The 19,393-nt window shown below is 53.1% G+C and overlaps 1 protein-coding gene across 6 annotated transcripts in view; it reads left to right on the forward strand.

The window, feature by feature from the left end:
• The first annotated feature begins 3,895 nt into the window (after positions 1–3,895).
• Positions 3,896–19,393, forward strand: part of AGRN (agrin) — a 124,694-nt gene continuing 109,196 nt past the window's right edge. For 5 of the 6 annotated variants that reach the window (XM_054849806.1, XM_054849807.1, XM_054849811.1 and 2 more), the window contains exons 1-2: positions 3,896–4,500; positions 12,752–13,013. In XM_054849806.1, the coding sequence (XP_054705781.1) occupies positions 4,309–4,500; positions 12,752–13,013 (454 nt within the window). In that variant the 5' untranslated portion in view covers positions 3,896–4,308. The remainder of the gene's footprint in view (positions 4,501–12,751; positions 13,014–19,393) is intronic. The other variant, XM_054849810.1, reaches the window with a different exon arrangement.

The raw sequence follows: 19,393 nt of genomic DNA on the forward strand, positions 1-19,393 counted from the left end.
TTAACATCGGGGCTCTGTTTTGCTTTGCCAGGGTATTCGCACAGGTCTTTTATTTGCTTTGAAGGCTCGGCCTAAAATCTTGCGGGTTCCCTGCTGTGACGTGCGTGCCGTGCCAGCGTGAATGAAGAGCTCCGCTCTCTGCCTCTCGCTGTACGAAGAGGTGAGCAGACGGAGGTATTTACCCTGTGGTTACTGATACCGTGGCTGCTGCGTCTTTCGGATGCCTAACCTGATACACCTTAAAGGATATGCTCTCAGCAAGCACCGAGCACCTGCCTGCAGACACCAGGGCCCCACCAAGGGAAGTAGCCAGAAAACGAAGGTATGACACTTGTGATAGCCTCGGCTGAGGGCTGCGATAACAAATATCTTGAAAGGGAAGTGCTTCAGGGTCAAATGGCAGAGAGATGCTGGCGTGAAACTGCTGAGTGCAGCAGGAGTGTCCGTACAGTCATTCTGAGGAGGCAATAACTCACAATAAATGAGAGACCTTTACAGAGTTACTCAGCCCAACCTAAAAGAAGCTCATTTGCCTGTGCCATGAGTTGTTAAAATTGGAAAAATCTTCAAAGGACATGAAAAAAATTACAGTCCTGTTGAAAATGTGACAGCTGCTACCACTGGAGGGAAAAGCCCCGATCAGGCAAAGCCTTACCCAGGCAGTTAACTTCGGGTGTGTAAGAAACGCTGCGGACATCGCCGAAGCTTGCTAAGGGCTGGGAGTTAAACCAGAGTCTATAGGTCAGCCTTGCTCAGCTGCCCTGTGCTAGCAATGGTCTCACAACACCAGAGGGTTTTATGAAACTGCTGGCTCCTATAACACCTAATCGAAAGCATCACAGCTTCCTCTCTCCTCTCCTCTCCTCTCCTCTGCTCTCCTCTCCTCTCCTCTCCTCTCCTCTCCTCTCCTCTCCTCTCCTCTCCTCTCCTCTCCTCTCCTCTCCTCTCCTCTCCTCTCCTCTCCTCTGCTCTCCTCTCCTCTCCTCTGCTCTCCTCTCCTCTCCTCTCCTCTGCTCTCCTCTCCTCTCCTCTCCTCTCCTCTCCTCTCCTCTCCTCTCCTCTCCTCTCCTCTCCTCTCCTCTCCTCTCCCTCCACGTTTGAGGCCCCCCCTGCAAGCAAAGCTTGGAAACGCAATCCCAACGCACGCAGAGGTGTCAGAAAGCTAACACTGCAGAAGTCCTTGTCAGTTTTCCAACATCTCTTGATTTTTCAGGGGGCTGTCTGAGCTACGTCAACTCGTAAGCTTAGCTCACGGAAGTTTTTGCGAGCCCCAGGTTTACAATAGCTGTCTTGTAAAGAGCCTGGACAAACCCCAGTGATTTAGGTACTTTTGCCAGTTACGCAGTTGATTTATTTTGCGCACCGATTTGCCAAATGGTTTGTTTCAGTTTTCTCGCAGTAAGATCAGTTTCTTGGCTGGTTTCTCCTCTTGTCAGCGTGAGGATTCAGCACGGCAGTGCCGGAGCAGAGCAATACCGTGCGGGAACGTGCGGCTCCGTACCGGTTCCCAGTGCAGGTTGTCCCTAAGAGAGGTGCTTGGAGTGACCGCGCTCCTTCCTCCTCCTTTTGGTGCTGTCCTGTGAAAAAGCCAACTGCCTTCTCCTAACGAACTTTATTAAACCTACACGTGGAAAGGAGAGCCCAGATCCTGGGGGGCTCATGTGGCACCTCCAGCAGAAAGCCTACGAGGCTGAGTAAATCCACTCAAAGAACTGACCATGTAGGGCTAAATACATCAGAAAAGCTTGTGAAATCCATTTTTTGTCTCTTCACAGCTTTGAAAGCAGATGGCGGGGTGGGGCTAGAAGGAGAGAACTAACAAACAGAAAATAGTACAAACACAAGCGTAAATAATTCTTCCCTTCTCCTCTTTGCAAAGTGTGGGAGCAGAATGTTGCAGCTGGTTTCTTCCACCTTGAACCGAGGTTGTTTTTGTGATTTACAGTTGAGCAGCGCTCGAGGAATACAATAAAAATTAATAATTAAAATAGCAAAAATAATCTGCCAGGCACCGAAATATTTTTAGCTGATTGCTTGAGTTTATAATAGCAGCAATGTAATAATGGAGTCCTTTGTGCTAAACCTCCGCTGTGTAACAGTGATGACTGTGGAGCCTGGACTCCACATTGCTCTTGGCTTGTGATGGAGTCTTCCCACTGCAGCTGAACGCTGCTCCCTCACCCAGAAACCACACATTTCGATGAAGTTTTTTGGTCGGCACAGGTAGAAAATCCGATATTGTGTATCCTGCTTTGGGTCCTTTTGCCCTGCGGCACCTTCTTCTCGGCAGAGGAGGGCACAGGGACCCATTCCTCCCTGGGGTTTCCGCAGGAGTGCAGACAAGGCAGGTCTAGAAGAGTTAAGCCCTGCCAGGTAAAGCCAGGTTTCCTGCAGACCTGAGTATGTTGTGGGCCGCTTTCTTCTGAAAATCTTATCTCTGAAGTCCTCACTGAGGTGATTAAATACTGCATGCTTGTGAATAGGCAGCCTTCCTTCTGTGCTGAACCGGGAACTTAGTTTTTACGGGACAGAAATTGAAGCTTTGAGCAGAAGGGGACCTGGGAGAGGGTGCGGGGTTTACAAGAACAGCCCAAATGTTGAGACCAAAGTCACTGTGGAAATGGCAAGTGCACGGTTTCAGGCAGAATATGCACAGTACGCCTGCCTTGTAAAACCCACAGCAGTTGTGATACCTCCAGACAGATTTATACGATCGCTGGTATTTTGTCCTCTTCAGGGTAGAAGGGAGGCTTGGACAGCATTTTGAACATTCAGTAAGATTCATTTATTCCTATCTTGTAGTTAATTTCTGTCTATGTTCCAGGGGAGAGAAAAAAGGATTGGCACATACACGATTGCAGGGGCAAACAGTGCAAATAGCACAAAAAGCACTGCTCAGAACTTAGAGGACGAACAGGATGGACGGTCATCTGCAGAGCCTTACGATGCGGGTTGCTGCTGTGTATTGAAACATGCTCATCAGAGAACGACATGCGGCATGCCGTGTCCTCTACTGGATTCGTGGCATTGGTGTGGTTAAACTTCACCCCCCGACTGGTAATTCACCCGCTCGGCCCTGGGTCACAAACATGACTTGTTTAGGGCCATCGAGTAAAACAGCCTTGTAAAATGCCTCTGGGGGATGGCTAATTTATGGAGGGGAGAAACAATATCCCTCCCCTGGTGCCACTTAACTTTTCATTTTATATTTGCAGTAATTGCACATGACATCTGGAAAAACTGCCGTCCAGTCCCTGGAGAAAGCCAGGGCAGGAGGTCACGGTGCTCCAGGGGCAGAGGGTGGCTTTGCCGTACTTGGGGCGAGGGGTGGGAAGCCCTGAGCGCCATCTCCCCCTGGTAACTGAGCAGATGGTGATGGACCAGGCACGGGTGACTCGGTTTGTCTCGGGACAGAGGACCCGTGGGAGCTCTGCACAGCAGGGCCAGCCCGCCTGCCCGGGCCTCAGTTTCCCCACAGGTAAAACAGGAGCAGCTCCCCCCCCCGCCCCCGGCGATGCCAAGGGTGAGCTGGGGGCGGCAGGGAGGGATGCGGGGAAGCGCCGGGACCCGACCCCCTCCTGCAGCTGCACCGCGCCCCCGGAGCTGCACACGGGGCGGCGGAGCGGGGCTCTCCACGGCCGCTACCCACGGCTGCGGGGCCGAGGCGGGGGGAGCCCGGCATCCCCGGGGGTGCGGGGTCCAGGGTGGGGGACCCCGGGACAGGGCCGGAGTGGGGGGGGGCAGCCCACCAGCTGCCGCGCAGGGGGGGCGGGCGGCGGAGCCGGCTGCAGCTCGGCAGCGGTCCCTACACCTTTAAAAGTCTCCTCACGTTGGCGCGCTGATTATCCATTAACCTGATGCGAGCTCCCTTTCCTGGGGGTGGCGTCCTCGGCAGCGCTGCAATAAGAGCCGGCAGCAGGGCCGGCTGCCTCCCTCCTCTCTCCCCTACCCCCGCTCCCTCCTTATCAGCAATTCAGATTGCATGCAAATCTGCGGGCTTTCTTACAGGGGCACGGCAGAGAGGACCGAGCGCTTCTCCTCTGCCGCGGCTTCGGGGGAGAGATATCTCCTCCTCCTCCTCCTCCTCTTGGGATTTTCTTCCTTCTCCCCTCCCCTGCTCTCCCCTCCCCTCCCTCCCTCTCTCTCTCTTTCTTTCTTTCCTCCTTTTCACCTCCTCGAACAAAAGTAGCCCTTCTCTCTGCGCCAGCCCTGCCTGCGAGCGGGGCCGCTTTGTCTACCCGCGCCGTCGGGGGTGCCCGGGGCTGGGAGCGGACCGGGCCGGGCCGAGCCTCCGCGGCCGGCCGGGCTATGGGGGGGCGAGCGGCGGGTGCCCGGGCGGTGCTGGCGTTGCTGGGGCTGGCGCTGGCGTTGGGCGGCGGCGGGGCGACGTGCCCCGAGCGGGAGCTGGAGCGGCGGGAGGAAGAGGCCAACGTGGTGCTCACGGGCACGGTGGAGGAGATCATGAACGTGGACCCCGTGCACCACACCTACTCCTGCAAGGTAAGGTGAGGGGGGGGGGGGGGGGGGGCCGCAGGGAAACTTTCGGCCCCGAACAGGCGCCTTTCTCGGGCGGGCGCATGTGGTTTTTATTGTAAGCGCTGGAGCTTTGGTGTGTAATTATGTATTTTTAGACTGCGGAGTCTCTCCTCGCTAGAGCTCCCACAGCTGTGTCGAGGGGAATCTCTCAAGGTTGCTTTTTATGGGCATTTCTCTCCTTTCCGTGATGCGGAGCTGGCTCCCAACTTTCTCCGTGGCGGGGTTTAGGCTGCCGGAGAAGGTGTTCGGACCCGCTTGCTGGCTTTGCGCGTAGCTCCCTGTTTGCTTTAGCAGCATCTTGAGTTCCTCTAGTTCAAGCTATTGTTTAACTACGAATCTGGCCTCTGGCTATGTTTTTTTTTTCTCTTTTTTTTTTTTTTTTTCCTCCTCCCTAAGCTGAGAGACGGTGAAGTACTGAGCAACCTGGAATACCATCCGCTTGGTTGTCAGAAAACGTGCTGCATGGCTTAACCCTTCCCGGGGCAGGAATCTAGCTTGCGAGGACATGCTGCTACATTGCCTTTTCCTCTTGTCCCCATCCCCTCTTCTGCCCATCCTTAAAAAGTACCGCGGTTCCTGCCTGTGGTTAGTGCTGAGCAGGGCCCCGGGGTGATGCGCAGCAGTGGGTTGGTGGGAGAGGTCTGCCGGTGCAGAGGAAGGTTAACTTTACACCATGGCATCGCCCCCTGTTCTGGAGCATCTCTCAGCCCAGTTAAACCAGTTGAACAGCTTCTCTCTGCCCAGCTGGTGCCCACTGCTTCGTGCTTGCTCCCAGTGCTCTGCCCCTTCCAATACCGCTTGGTACAATCTGTACCCTGCTCTTGTAAATTAGATCACAGACCCTCCAGGCTAGCGCAGAGACCGTATGTTTGCAAAGTGTCTGGCACATCCTGGGTGCTATGTAGAAAACTAATAAGCTGCCACGAGCAGCCGGTGTCCTGCGGCAGCTTGGGGCACATATGGCTGAATGGATGTGGGCCACCTGACGCTGGGGCAAGGCTTGCCATGCAAGTAGGCAGGAGGTGGTCCAGTGAGGCTAGTGACAAGGCAGAAATGCTCGTCTAAGAAACGGGTCTCTTTCCTCCCACTGCGGACACGCAGCAAGGTGTCTGGCTAGCGTAAAATCCAGGCTTCATCTTGCTGCATCAGAGCAAGACTCTGGGCCAGGAAAGCAGTTTTGTCTGTCGTCCTGTGATGGTAAAACTGCTTGCTCAGCGGCTCTGCCTTTGAAAGGGTGCAATCAAGTCAAAGTAAGAGCAGCTAGGGAGCAACGTGTGGGGAGGAACCTGGTCTGCAGGTGGTGACTTTATTTGAAACACGGTTTGCATTGCTCAGCTTGGGAAGAGGGTCTCTTGCCCCCCGCCCTTTCCCTCGGTCATCCCAAGCAATGCTGTGGAGAAGGCTTGTGCTACTTTGGAGTTAACTGTGGGATTTTGCTTCTGCCAATTACTAGAGTTATAACAGCACCCGAAGGCCAGAACCTGCTCCCGAGACACCCTTCCAGCCCTAGAGTCCTGTAAAAGAAAGTGAAAGGAGAAAAACCTTCTCTCCTACCCTGGATGGAAGTGCCCATCCCATCTCATTGTGGCAGTGCCGCTGGCTCTCCCGGTTATGCTGTGACATTTAGTAATTTTTGTAGAACAGTTGTCCTTCAATCCCTTTATCTAAAAGTGTTTTCTATGTAATTTTTAATGGTATGTTCATGTTTGCAGGAAAAAAAAAGCTTTGAAATGGGACTTGGGGTGTCTTAAGGACCTGAAAGCAAATAAATCTCTCCGAACTGTGACTGAGCAGGGTGTAAGGCTCATGACTTGTAAATGCATAACTTTGCAGCAGCTGTTGGCCTGTTTCACTCCAAGATCTCTCAAGGTATTGAAATCGCTGTGGATTCTGCTGATGCTGGATTGCAGGGTCAGACATACTTGCGGTTTGGTTTGGTTTTTTTACTGAGCACCTAGATTCCAAAAGGGCAGTTTGGGCGTTAAACCTGACCGCTGGCTCCTGCTGTCCTCACACCCACCCTGGTGCCCTGTGAAGCTGGAGAGAGCCAAGGTGCAGAAGGGATCTTGCTGGTTAGCTCGTGAGAAAACACATGTCCGCTTCCTCACTGTCATACTCCAGTAACTGTTCCTTGGGCCCTGGGGCTACCTCCAAATACCAGGGTTATCGCTTGTCGGGCTCTTTATCTGAAGAGGAAAGGCAAGGGCCAAGTGTGTGGTAGGAGTTCCCTAGAGCCCACACCCAAAATAGTGTTATTGGTGCTGGGTGGTCTGCGAGGGAGCAGGCGTGTGAATAGCTGTGAGTGCTGCCTTAGCGTATTGTTCTTCCCGGTTAAACTCTAAACCCTCCCAGCTGAAGCCTTTGATAGATGAAGATAAGCACATTACAAAATGTGAAGAAATATGAAGTTAATGTAGATAAACACCCTTAAATAGCTACAACCCATTCATTTGCTGCTGGAAGAGCTGGTTGACAGAAGTCCTGAAATTGAGAGTGGCTGGTGTGCCGCTTTACCCAGGGATTTGACACGGGAAAAGGTGCTGCTGTTCATCCTATTTACAGCCTGTGCCTTGGCATTGTCCCTTCCTGCTTTTGAGTCCTCTGATGTGCCTTATTCTGGTCTGACCTGATATTTATGAAGAGAGCTCCTATTTATAGGACAAATACAGGTTCTATATGTGCTATAGGAAGTGTTGAAAAGGATGTGGATCCTGTTCCAAACAATAGAGCCCGTATTTTGGGGGTAACGGCGGCTGTTCTCCAGTCAGGGTTGGACGTGGAAGTTGCTGGGGGCAGTGGGTTCGGTGCGCTGCTAGCTCCTGGGGAAAGGGCAGCTGGCTTCTGCCAAGGAAAGGCACAGAGAGTGACAAGCAAGGGGAGAGGGACGACATGCGGTCAGGAGGGAAGGATTTGGCAGAGCCGCTTGTGAAGCTGCAAGCGGAGCTGATGCTAGCCAGTACCCTTCATCTTTAAGAACTGCCAAAATCTAGTGGTGACCCTTTTTACTTCTGCCCAGAGTGACAGCTCTCCTCCCAAGGAGACCATGTTTAACTTCTCATCTTTCTTTGCAAGACCAAGGCTGGCATTTTTCAAAGCATCTTCCTGGCAGGAATTTGCTAGCACTGCATGTGCCCATACAGGTGGTCCCATGCCCTGCTGTGGGATGGACCCCCCCCCCATGTCATATTAGAAAATCCTTTTACTTTCTGGTTTTGTACTGCACTTAAAATACACCCTTACAAGGATCTGCCTAAATAAAGTCTTTGCTGTTCTTACTCTGCCTCCCTGTAGCTGCCAGGAGTCTTGTAAAACAGTCTTAATCCAGTGTTTTATGTGCTTGCTGGCAAAAGAGTGAGTGAGTCTGCTATAGGGAAGGGACCTCTTGGAACTAGGTTCCAGCCTAATTTTTTCTCTCTCCCTTTTCTTCTCCAATCCTTGATGTAGCAGGTGAGTCACCAGTGACAGGGTCTTAATTGTGTGTGATGATGAATGGGATGCCCTACAGGTAATCGCTTGGTCTTTGGTGCCTTCGCATCCATTCATTAGAGAGGATAAGGGTGGGGAGAAAGCTGGTGGACTCTGATGTTGCTGGTGAACGCTGTGGCCTGGCTCTGAGGTGTATGACTAGAACAGCCATGCTAATTAACTCAAATTACCATCTGCTTCAGAAGAGGGGGTAGGCTTTAGCCTTTCTTCCCCTGTAGACCTAGCCGTGAAAATGCCCGACTGCTACCTTTCAGCGCAAGCCTCGGGCTGTGCTCTCTGTCTGCCTCGTGCAATTTTTTTCCTTTTGTCTCCTTTGTGTTCCTGGGTTTTTGCCCTGGTTGCTTGTGCACCTCACCTCGTTGCAGCGAGTGCCTGCCCTGCGGGCTGCAGGCTGCTGCCGAAGGAAGAGGAGGTGGGGCTGGTGGGGCTGCGGGAAGGTGTCTTAACTTGACTGTGGGGAGAAGCACAACCACAGGGAGCTGTGCTGCTGTGAAATGCTGGAGAAACAGCTGGTCCCGGGTGGGGAAGCAGGAGGTTTGCATTAGCTCAGGCTTGCACTAAAGCTGTGCAAGCTGTGCTCCTTACACCCTGCCTCCTCGGCTCACCTGAGGTGCCACGTTCGCAGGTGGCCCCAGACCGGGCTCTTTGAAGGGGGCTGCCTCGTGTGGCACCACCTGCGCGTGGTGGAGCAGATGTCTCTGTGTCAATACCGGGATTCCTGCAAGATCAGAGAGGAGGAAAGCTGCCTGTCACAGCTACCCTTCCTTGCCATCTGAAGCTCCCTCTGTTTGCTGGTTGACTGCCATCTCTCTCCGAAAAGAGCTCGTCCTGACGGGGCTGTGTACAGGCTGCTTCTCGGGCTGAAATAGGCTGCGCGAACGGCTTTGAAGGCATTGCCTTCTCAGCCTCTCTTCTTACCCCTGCCCCGCAGCTTGGACTTGGACTGCGTGAGCAGCCATAGCATATAAGTTATGCTTGTCCTGCATATAAGTTATTGCTTGTCCTTTGGTTGCTGTGGCATTGCTTAGCCCTGGCCCAAGGGGAGCTGACTCCCTTCACGCTGGAAGACAAATGGGTGTGAGAGCACGTGGGTACGATGTCTCTAGCTAACCTCTCCGCGTCTGGGGGCAGCTAAGGCATGTGCAGCTTCCAAAGAGGAGCCGTCACAGTGGTGTGTGTTTATACCTGGGCTGGTTTTTGATCTCAGGTATGCAGGAGAACAGGGTTCACCTCAGTAATATGCAGTGACTGCTGTTGGGATCACAGGACCTGCTGGGCTGGGTGGGAGGTGAGACCCATCAAGTCCAGAGTCCTTCTCCAAGGTGGGCAAATATTACACCTTCAGGAGAAGGTGTGAGAAGTAGGAGGATCTGAGACTGCAAGACACTCCTAAACTTCCTTTTTAACCTTCAGTTGCACCTGTAGAGTACATAACACTAAATTCATTCCCTTTTGCTGCTTGACAGGTGAATTTTGTGCTGAGCAGGAGTGTCACGCCCCAGCCTGCTTGCTCCTGTGGCGGTGGGAATGGTCCTGTTCCCTTGTCCCAGCACCTGTAGGTGTCTATGCCTAGTTGTGACAGGGGCAGCGGGAGTTGAGCTCAAGATCGTTGTGGACCTTGATCAGGACTGAGATAGCACTGTGTTCACACCCCTGAAATTCTGGAATTAGGGCTTCAAAAACTTACAAGATTGATTAAAGGTCATGAGACTTGCATTTCCCCCTAGCTTCCAATGTGTTTTTACCCTCTTATTTGAACTTTGCAGTGTCACATCTTTGTACGTGTCTTCCGTAGTCACTGGGTTAATGGGATGGAGGTACTTGGCAAAGAGTAAGAGTCTGTCCGAATGGTCTCAAAGAAGCCCGTAGGAGAACACGATGCACTTGAAGGGCTTTGCGGGGCAGAGGCCAGTGAGCTGCAGTTGCAGATAACTATAAAAATGGTTCATTCTAGAGTGGGATAATGTCTGCTCTGTGCTTTCCTCCTCAACTGTAACAAGTTCCCCACCACAACCCCTATGTCAAGCACAGAAGCTGTAGTGTGAACAACTGTCTGCCTCCCTGCCATCCCCGGTGTCCCCCATGGTCGGGAAAGACCTGTCTGCCCACGTGCCTGTGAGCATCCTTTCTGTCCCTTGCATTCCCTTCAGAATTGCGCTCTTAAAGTACGTACGCGCGTGCCTGTTTCGGAGAGGGGATCAAGAGCCCCCTTATCTCTGAGCCACCACCTCCCTGACTGCTCCGGTGCTTGGCATGGTGTGCTGAAGTGCTCTTTGGGCGGTGAAGACAGCTGGAGAATGCAGGTGACTGGGCACTCAGGCTGCGGGAGGAGGGGAGATGCTGGCAGAGAGCATGATAAAGCACGCTCTGAGCACGCCGGGCCAGGGATGCCTGTGGTCACAGTAATACCCATGCACTACAGCAGCCACCCTTGCTCCAAGCTGAAACCTCAGGCAGCTCTCTGATGAGCTGTTCCTATTACATGCAACTTGCCGACTCGGCTCTGGGTCCTGTTTCTCCTGCAACAGGACTGCAGCAGCAGCGGGAGGATTTCTACCCTATCAGGAGTGGATGGGGACATGGCTCTGCTGTCCCATGTGCGCTAAAGATTCATTTTAGGGCTGCTTCTTCCCTCCTGTGCGGATGTTTCTTTTGGGCAGTTTGCTGTGGAGAGCGTTGGCTTGCAGTGGTGTGCAGATCTCGCCTTTTTTGGGCAGGGGCATGAGCCAGCACTGAGGTCCAGGCACTGCTCTAGAACTGCTGGCAGCGGGAGGAGGGAGAGCAGGGCTAACTCTTGTGGCCAGGACTTATTTTTCTTCCTGAAGTTTGGATGAGTAAAGGGAAATGGGCTCCAAAATCCGCTGTGTATTTTAGCAAATCCAGCCTGCTAACGCAGTCATTTATGGGGACATAAGTGCCTTTGACATTTCTACATGGAGTGTTATCTGCTCTGCCTTTCATCTTCCTGAGGTACCAGTGCCTTGTCAGAGCCAGAAGACTCCCTTCTTTCATTCACCCAACCCACCTGCCTCCTCCTGCCCCTGTTTTAAGGCTCCTGTGCCCTGTTCAGAGCCTCCCCCGTGGATGGACAGTGCTCTCTTTAGCTGCGCACCCTTCCCTGGTTGGGGGCTTCCACCCATTTAATGTCCCCTTCAAAGGTGTTTTTTTTTATTTGGGAGTGTTTTGTTCTCCCTTGATGTATTTCACTGCTGAGATTTTGTTGTGAGTCAGGATATCTCTGGGAGAACTGTACCAGCTGGAGTCTGTCACCTTGAATGATGCTGCCTGGGAGTAGAAGGGGGATTTCTCTGGCAAGGCTGAGACTTATGTGCTGCCCTCAACAGGGCTTCAGTCATGTCCCTGACCCTGCGGCTGGTGTCTGCAAATGATGGGGTCACAGCTCCTGTGCATGGAAAGGGTCAGTGGGGAGTGAGTTGGATCTCATTTCTGTCCAAGCCTCTAGTCCAACAGTGGATCTCCAGCTATGAATTTGAATTCTTTATTAGTAATGGGCAGGAATGGGTCAGTTCTGAAAATTTTTTTAATAAATTATTCTCCTGGTTGAGTGTCTGCCAGCTTCCCCTGGCTAAGTGCAGTGTCCCTTGTTGGAGAACAGCATTCCCTGCCACAGCCAGTCATGCGGCAACCGAAATGACTGTTGTGGGCATAAAGGTTAGAACAATATCAGAGGGAAAATGTTGATTAGCTCATCCTCTGTCTTACTGGTTATGTACCAGGAGAGGCTTCTCCTTCTGCCAGGGAAACTCTTGAGCAGCTTTCCTGGTCTGAGTTGCTGTACTGCAGAGGCTGCCGGGTTTGCTCACCCCTTCTCCCACCCCACCTCTGCCCCTGCCTGGCTGCTTGTGCTCCGCTGTCCCATGGGAGCCCCCACCTTGCTGGTCCTGCTGGGCTCTGGACATGGTCTGTGCCTGCTGGTGGCCCTCAAGCGTTTGCTGAGAAGGGGCAGCTTATCTTGAGCCATTGTTCTTGCCTGAACAAAGGAAAGGGCATGGTTACCCTCCGCCAGCCCCGGGATCCTTTGTGCCAGGGGCTTGCTGGGTGTTTGCGCTTGGGGTGCGGTGAGCCGTCCTGGGGTTGGTGATGAGAGGAGGGGAAGGAGAGGGCGGTTTCGGTTCATGTGTCCCCGTGGGTAGAGTGGGCCTCCAGGGAGGTGAGTCAAGGTGGCTCGTCCTAGGGTTTGGTGCAGGGCAGCTCTTCATCGGGCTGCTTGGAGCCTCTAACAGCAGCGGCTGGGCTGGCGGCGTGCTTGGCTCTGGTTTGGCCTGGAGCCTGCTACCAGGGGAGGAGAGGTGGGAAGAGGAACGCGAATCCTGTGTCTCGGCACCGAAGGCGGTGTGTCCCATGCAAAGAGGAGATGTGTGCGGGGGGACGAGGTATCTGTCCCTTGCTGGGGAGCTGGCGTGGCTGAGGGGCCGCTGGTGACACGAGATCTGTTCCCCCTTTGCTCCCCGTGAGGCTGCGTGGGGAAGGGGCCAGGATAGAGAGTTGGGTACAGCTTTGGCAGAAAGACTAGTACGTGCTTTAGTCTTTGCCCACGCATTTTGTGCTTTTAGAGGGATGGCTAATGAAATTAGCTCTGCTGGAAGGCTTCGCCAGCCTGAACTGCTCCTGTGCATCTTGTGACAATGTGATAAAAATGAACTGGGCCAGAAGGTGCCGATTGTGGCTGTGAAACGATCTCACGTGCTCTTTCTCCCTCTCGTTCAAGGTGAGAGTCTGGCGTTACCTGAAAGGCAAAGACATCGTCACTCACGAGATCCTCTTGGATGGTGGGAACAAGGTGGTTATCGGTGGCTTCGGGGACCCATTAATCTGCGACAACCAAGTCTCGACTGGGGACACACGGATTTTCTTCGTCAACCCAGCCCCGCAGTACATGTGGCCAGCACACCGCAATGAGCTGATGCTGAACTCCAGCCTCATGCGGATAACGCTGCGCAACCTGGAGGAGGTGGAGCACTGCGTGGAAGGTGAGGCTGGAGCGTGGGTGCCTGGCTTTCCCAGGATGGGTGCTCTGAGCGTGCAGGCTCGGTTGGTCACCTTGTGCTCTTAGCTTGTAAATGATTGGTAAACGATGCCGCTGGTGATGAGGCGGATCAATCCTGCTGCTCTGCATGGGTCTGCGGTAGAGTCATACTGCTCTGTGGACTCACTTGTCACGGGGACAGTGCCTGGCATTGACCTTGTTGTCAAAGGCAGTGGTTGCAACCAAGGTACAGCCAAGCAAAGTTATTTTATGTTATTTTTGCTCTGGATTTGATGCAGGTTCTCAGTCCCCTCTGTAATGAGTCCAATGTGGTTGGGAGCATCCCCGCTGCAAGTCCTGTCCTAACACAAGTGTGTGGCAGGCACTTACCAGGGAATTGAGACTTTTCACACCTGAATTAGATTTTCTTGTAGGTTCAGAGCTAATAACTTAATGGGTTAATCCTGTGGTGAAGGTGTGGAGATGTGCCTCTCTGGAGAGAATTGATCTTTCTTCTAGCTGTTGCCTAACCACCTTGACAACATACTTCTGTAATAACCCATTTGCTGGTTTCTCTTCCCCCTTTATGCTTGCCCTGTGTTCCAGCCAGAGCTTTAAGCTCATGGGGAAATGTGGTGCCCCAAAAGCCCTTTGCTGGGGTCTGAGTAAGTCCTGAGAGCTGATGAGTAAACAAGGGAAGGAATGCAGGAATTCTGCACAGACAACAAATAAACATGCGAACTGGCTCCCTCCTCCCCTTGGATGTGCAGAGGAGAGGCCATAACCCCTTTTTCCAGCTGTGAATGCTGACAGAGGTAAATGACCGAACTCTGGGTCTGGGAGGGAGCCGGTTCAGCACAGTGGCTCACGAGAGGCACCCGTCTCGAGTGGCTTTTGTAAGAGGGAGAGACGCTGGAGGTTTTCTGCCTATATAGATGAATCCTGCATTGCACTTGAAAGGTGTGTGTCCTGCTCCATCCTTGCGCCTAGTGGAGAGGGAGGGAGGAGAAAGTGTGTGTGTGTGTGTGTGGTGGGTTTTGTTAAACCTGAGGAAACACTTGGAAGAATTCTGTCTTCACCTAGTTTGCTGTGTTCTTTGGCACGCTCATTTTGCACACACTGGATGTGAGCTGAGGTGGCTGAGCTAGGTGGTTCCCACTTGTGGTGAAGGATGTTGTCCCTTAAGGCCCCTGAGAGATGATGAGAGATCTAGTTTTCCTCCTAATACTATAGATTCAATGTAGAATTTATCATCGGGACCCATTCCTGCTTTTGCCTTTAGTGGGGACAGATTCAAAATTGCGTTGCATTGGTGTAGTGCTCGTTACAGCCCCTGCTGCGTTTGGGGAGCTGGGACCTGCTGCAGGCAGGGACACATCCTACCCATGGACAGCTTTTCTTGCAGAGGCCTGGGGTGGTGACGGGACTGTTGTTCCCGGTGTGCTATACCTTGCAGCTATACCGGTGTCCTGGTCCCAGGAGGGGAGAGGTGTGAAGTGCCTGTGTGCCCCAAGCTGTAGGTGCATGTGTCTGTCTATAAGCGTGTCCTCTGAAGCGGTACCGTAGGAAAGATTTGTTTGGTGGTGTTCTCATGCTGTTGTGCAAGGGACTCGAGGGGTGCCAAAGCTGGGCAAGTCTAAACTCTGTCTTTACTGTGTGCTTGAATTGCAGGTCCATACAGTTATAGGCGGGTTTATCCTTCCTCCCTGCTATGTTAACCTTTCCTGATGCCAGGTAGCCGATGATTCTTTCTGGGACTCCCCTGTTCTCTGAAGATCTTTTGCTGCATGGCTTGTTTCCTTTCACTCATTCGGCCCCTCTTCCTGCCGGCTCCCCAGGACGCTGTTGGCATGCAGAGATAGGGGCAGCCTGGCTGGTGTGGGGAGAGCGGGGGCTGGAAACCAGCCTGCAGACAGCTCGCCCCGTGCGGTGGACCCGACTTCTCCAAACTGGTGGAGACCTGTCCAGACTGTGTTGCCTGAGAAATGACAAAAACAAGGCAACCTTGAGTTACTAATATCTTGGGTAGGTCAAAAAGCGTTGCTTGAGGGAGAGGCAGCAATTCTTATTTTGGCATCTGGCTGACTTGGCAGCTGTTTCACTTGCCTCGATAAACCCGCCTTCCTTGTCATATCCAGTGGACTTGCTTTTCTAATTCCCGCGTCTGGGAAGCCTGGCGATTGCGTGAGTATCCTTTATGCTGGGTGCTAGCAGGTTTGCTGTAGAGCACATGCAACAAATTGACTCAAACCCTCGGCTTCCCTTGAGTTCTACCCAAAGCTCAGGCGTCTCCCAAGGTCTGTGAAAGTCCCTTTCGGCTCGCCCAGCGCAGCTGCCCTGCTCTCTTCTGGGAGGCGATGCAAAACCAGCCATGAGAACCTGCTCCTGCCACCCTGGGAACCATTTCTGAGCTCCAAGTCTGAGAGTTTAGCTCCAGGACTTGTTTCCCATCAGCTCCCCACAGGAAGGTTCAAAGCAAAGCTGCCCAGAACACTGCTCTTTGCAGCACTTTGAGTTTAAAAACAAACCTTTGAGTGCTTTTGTGGAAAGAATTGGAAGAATGGTGGCAGCTGAGTGGAAAAACATGCATGTTTTGAGTATCTTCATCTCCTGTTGCTTCAGCTTGGAAAAATCCTAGACATCAAAATCTTTCCTGTCTAAGAGGGGAGTTCAAACCAGGGCATCTCTGTGAAACAGCTCAGGTTAGACTAACAGTGTGTTTTGATTACACTTAATTGTAGTCCAAATGCTTTGAGCAGCTGTAGTCAAAATGCAAGACTTCAGCTTAACTCTGCAAACTGGCTCAGCACTGAGGGTACCTGGAGGGAAGTTTTTTGGTGCTAAATGGCAGAGGAGCAGCTCTGGGGCTTGTGCAAGAGGCTGGGACACAGGCTCGGATCGGCTCCCTGGGCGAAGGAGGGTGTTTGCTCTGGTGCCTCTGGGGGGGGATGCACGGAAAGGGGCCAGCCTGAGCGGCACGCAGTGCTGCGTAGCACCAGCAGTGGCTTTCCCCTTGTTCTTAAAGACATCTGGATGAGGCTTCCTGGGGAAAGAATTAGCCTGACAAGCCACAGCCTTGCTGTATTTGTGCCTTGAATGCTGGTTCTGCATGAAGAGGGCTGGAGTCAGTGTGCAGGTGTTAGAGCTTCCCAAGGCACACGACCAGCAGGCTCTGTGCTAGGTGCAGGGCTTTCCTCCCCTTGCTCTCCCCTGACACCACCACCAAGCGTGCTCTTCTGGAGTTCAACAGCTGACTAATCCCCGAGAGATCTTTCCCCTGTGTGTGTGTCTCATATTTCACTTTGATCACAACTGCACTTGAAGAAAATCAAGATTTTTTTTTTTGTGTATGGTGTGGGAGGGGCTGTGTGTTGACTCCATACTGAGCTGTCTGGGTGGAAGGAAGTTCAGATTAAACCTTTGTTAGGGCCTTGGTTAATGAGAACCCAGAGCTCCTTTTAAATAGTGCCTTGCTTGTGGCATGGTTTGTGTTAATGCTGGTGCAGTTGCCCCAGCTGAGACTGCTTTGCTAGCTTCGGAGATGTGCGTGGACTTTGAACCTCCTGGGAAAAGCCGCGTACGTTGGCTTTATAAACACAGTGCATAGTGAAGCCTGGTAGCATTGGGTGCAGTAAGCACACGCCGTTGTAACAGAAGGTTACAACTGGTGGCTTGGGACCCTCGTCCCAGAGCAGCATGTCCAACGTACCTTCAAGGAACTCTTGCTTTAACTAGTGCAGTGTCACCTCAGCTTCTCAGGTGATGTAGAGGGGGTTGTTAAGCCTTTTGGTAAGGATGGATCTGCCTGTCTTGGGGGCAGTGCGTGGGTGATACTCTGCCTCCCCGATGGGAATTATTCCAGCAGTGAGAGCAAGGCTGAGAACTGACCCTCTCTGTGCACATGTAGCAGCCATCCCAAACCCTTTCTGGACTACCCGCTAGCGTCCCAGGCTGCTGACAGCAGTTGTGGCCACCGCTGCGCTTGTGCTTCCGTGGCGCTTGGTAGCTTCTCAGCTGCCTCCTCCAGCCCTGCTCCCTTGGGGTAGGCAGCGAGGCGAGTGTGTGTTGTGCTGGCGTGGTCACCCTTGGGTGCTGTGTGTCACCCTGCCTAGGAACTGGAGGGGGCTAACGTGGTGTCTCGGGGTGCTGCCATGAGGCTAGCGTGCAGGCTTTTGAAGCTCTTTTCCATATAGATGCCCATAGTAAAGCTAGCTACTCTGGCTTGCATTCAACACACAGTGTGCCGCAGATGCTCCATATGTTTAAAGTTGTCACTTAGCTCTTATTGAAATTCTGATTCTAGCCAGTCCAGAACTCTCCTCTGACTTTTCATCTCTGTGGCAACCTTATTAATTACTCCTGTGGAAGAATTGCATCCAATCCTGCAGCCTCAGTTCTCCTGTGTTTTTACCTAGGGAGATAACTTGGTTTTTCTCTTTCCCTCTTCGATGTCTTCTTCCTGCGATGTGCATTCCCTGGGTGCCTCTTGTGCCAGGTTCTCTCCAGCTCTGTGGACATCCCCTGTGCTCCCAGCACCCTCCTGCTTCTTGCTGCTTTGGGGCAGCTGGGCGAGTCCCAGGGATGCAGGTGAGGGAAGGTGAAATGCCCTAACTGGATGTTGCAGGCAGTGCAGGGGCTGGGAGGGAAGTCGGGGTGAAGCCTGCCCATCCTCGGGGCCTCGTGCCTCCTCTGGGCGGGGGGATCGTCTGCAGGTCCTGGGTGCTGCGAGCTGCAGCGGAGGCACGGGGTGCATCCCTGGTGCACGCCAGCCTGCAGGGATCCACCTGGGGTGCCTGGAGGGATGCAGGAACTGCCAGGGCTGAGGCTCAGCTCTTGAGGGTGAGCTCCTGTCTAAGGGTAGCCCCAAGCTTCCTCCGCTTTGCTCTGCACTGGTTTCTGGTCGACTTGGGAACAGGACTGCTTTGAAAGCATCTCCCTTTAAGTTACACTGTCCATTCCGTTTTGTCTTCTGCCTGTTCACTTTTATTCTGTCCTCTCTTTCTTTTTAGGTCTCTGCCTCCGTAGAACTGAGACGTTTTGTTCTTGTAAACCAGCCCATGAAAAATTTTCTTTTCAGGCTCCTTACAGAGACTGTAAGGCATGCACAGTAGGCTCCTCTCAGCAAGGAAATTGCTGGCATGGGTTTGTGTTAGGTGATTTGGGCTGTGGTCACTTCCCATGCTCTGGTCTCTCTGCAGCCCTTCTCCACCCCTGTAACTATTTCTTTTTAATCTATCCCTGGCATTTATTGTGCTTCAGAACAGGCGAGGGAGGGGGGCTGGAAGAGGGTTAGTGTGTGGGTTTCTTCTTAAATAAGGTTTTGATTTTTTTTTTTCCTTCCCGCCTCTTCTTGGCTCTATTTTTGAATTGAAGATAACGAGAACAGCATCAACACCTCCGTCTCAGGAAGGTGAGAGAGTTAGCCAGCAGCTGTAAAATGTAGTAAACTGAGAGGAGAGAATCCACTACTGGACAATCCTGGGGGTCCCTTCCTGCCTCCCTGTCCAGGGGCTGGGGCAGCGCGGGCACGGCGGGCAGCTCGGCTGGGGCTGGAGCAGATTTCCCCTCGGGGCTGCCACGTCAGCCTGGCACGGGGGGAGAGCAGGGGCTTCCTTGTGGGTGAGGTGCTGGTGGTTCAGGGGTGCGTGGAGCCAGGTACGATGGCTGACGCTGCAGAAGCCAGCCTGCCCGGTCCGCAGCACTGGACCGGTGTTTGCAGGAGGAACTCTCGCCGCTAGCGTGGGGGGCCCTGTGCGTGGGCCAAGCATAAGGGTCTGTTTCCTCCCTCCCTGGCGTGGTAGTAATGCAAAACATCCCATGGGTTTATGGCAGTAGCTAAGAGAGTTGATTTGTTTAGCAAATTCCTATGGAATTTTAATCTGGTGTGGGAGGCTACTGGTCTGGGAAGGCTCCTTTGGCCCCGCTTCCCACTCTGGCACATCCTGCTGCATTTCTCTGCGGGATCAGCTAGGGCTTCTTGGTCAGCAGCACAGGCGGCGTATCTCTTGGTGGTGCTGGCTGTGCAGTTATGAGAAGTGCTGGGCCCTGCCCATGTGCTCTTGCTTCTGCTTTTCCTTTGTTTGCTCCTCTAATAACTTGGAGGGGGACCGTGGCTTGCTGCTGTTGAACTGCTGGGTGCTAACTGGTGCTGGTCTGGGGCTGGTACGTCACCTCCTGGCTGGTGGGAATGCACAGGAGAGCCGCATCCTCCCCGTTCCATCCTTTTTGTACAGACATGGGGTACAAGAGGAGGGTGGAGAAGGGAAGGAACAAGGGAGTGGGAAAGGTGCTGTGAGTGCCCATAGGGGACCAGTCTGAAACATTTCTGTGTCCCACTCTCGGTCCCTGCAGCCGCCTTTCAGTGCTTCCCGCTGCAGGATGCTT

The sequence above is a fragment of the Grus americana genome, chromosome 21 (assembly GCF_028858705.1).
Source record: "Grus americana isolate bGruAme1 chromosome 21, bGruAme1.mat, whole genome shotgun sequence".
Lineage (NCBI taxonomy): Eukaryota > Metazoa > Chordata > Aves > Gruiformes > Gruidae > Grus > Grus americana.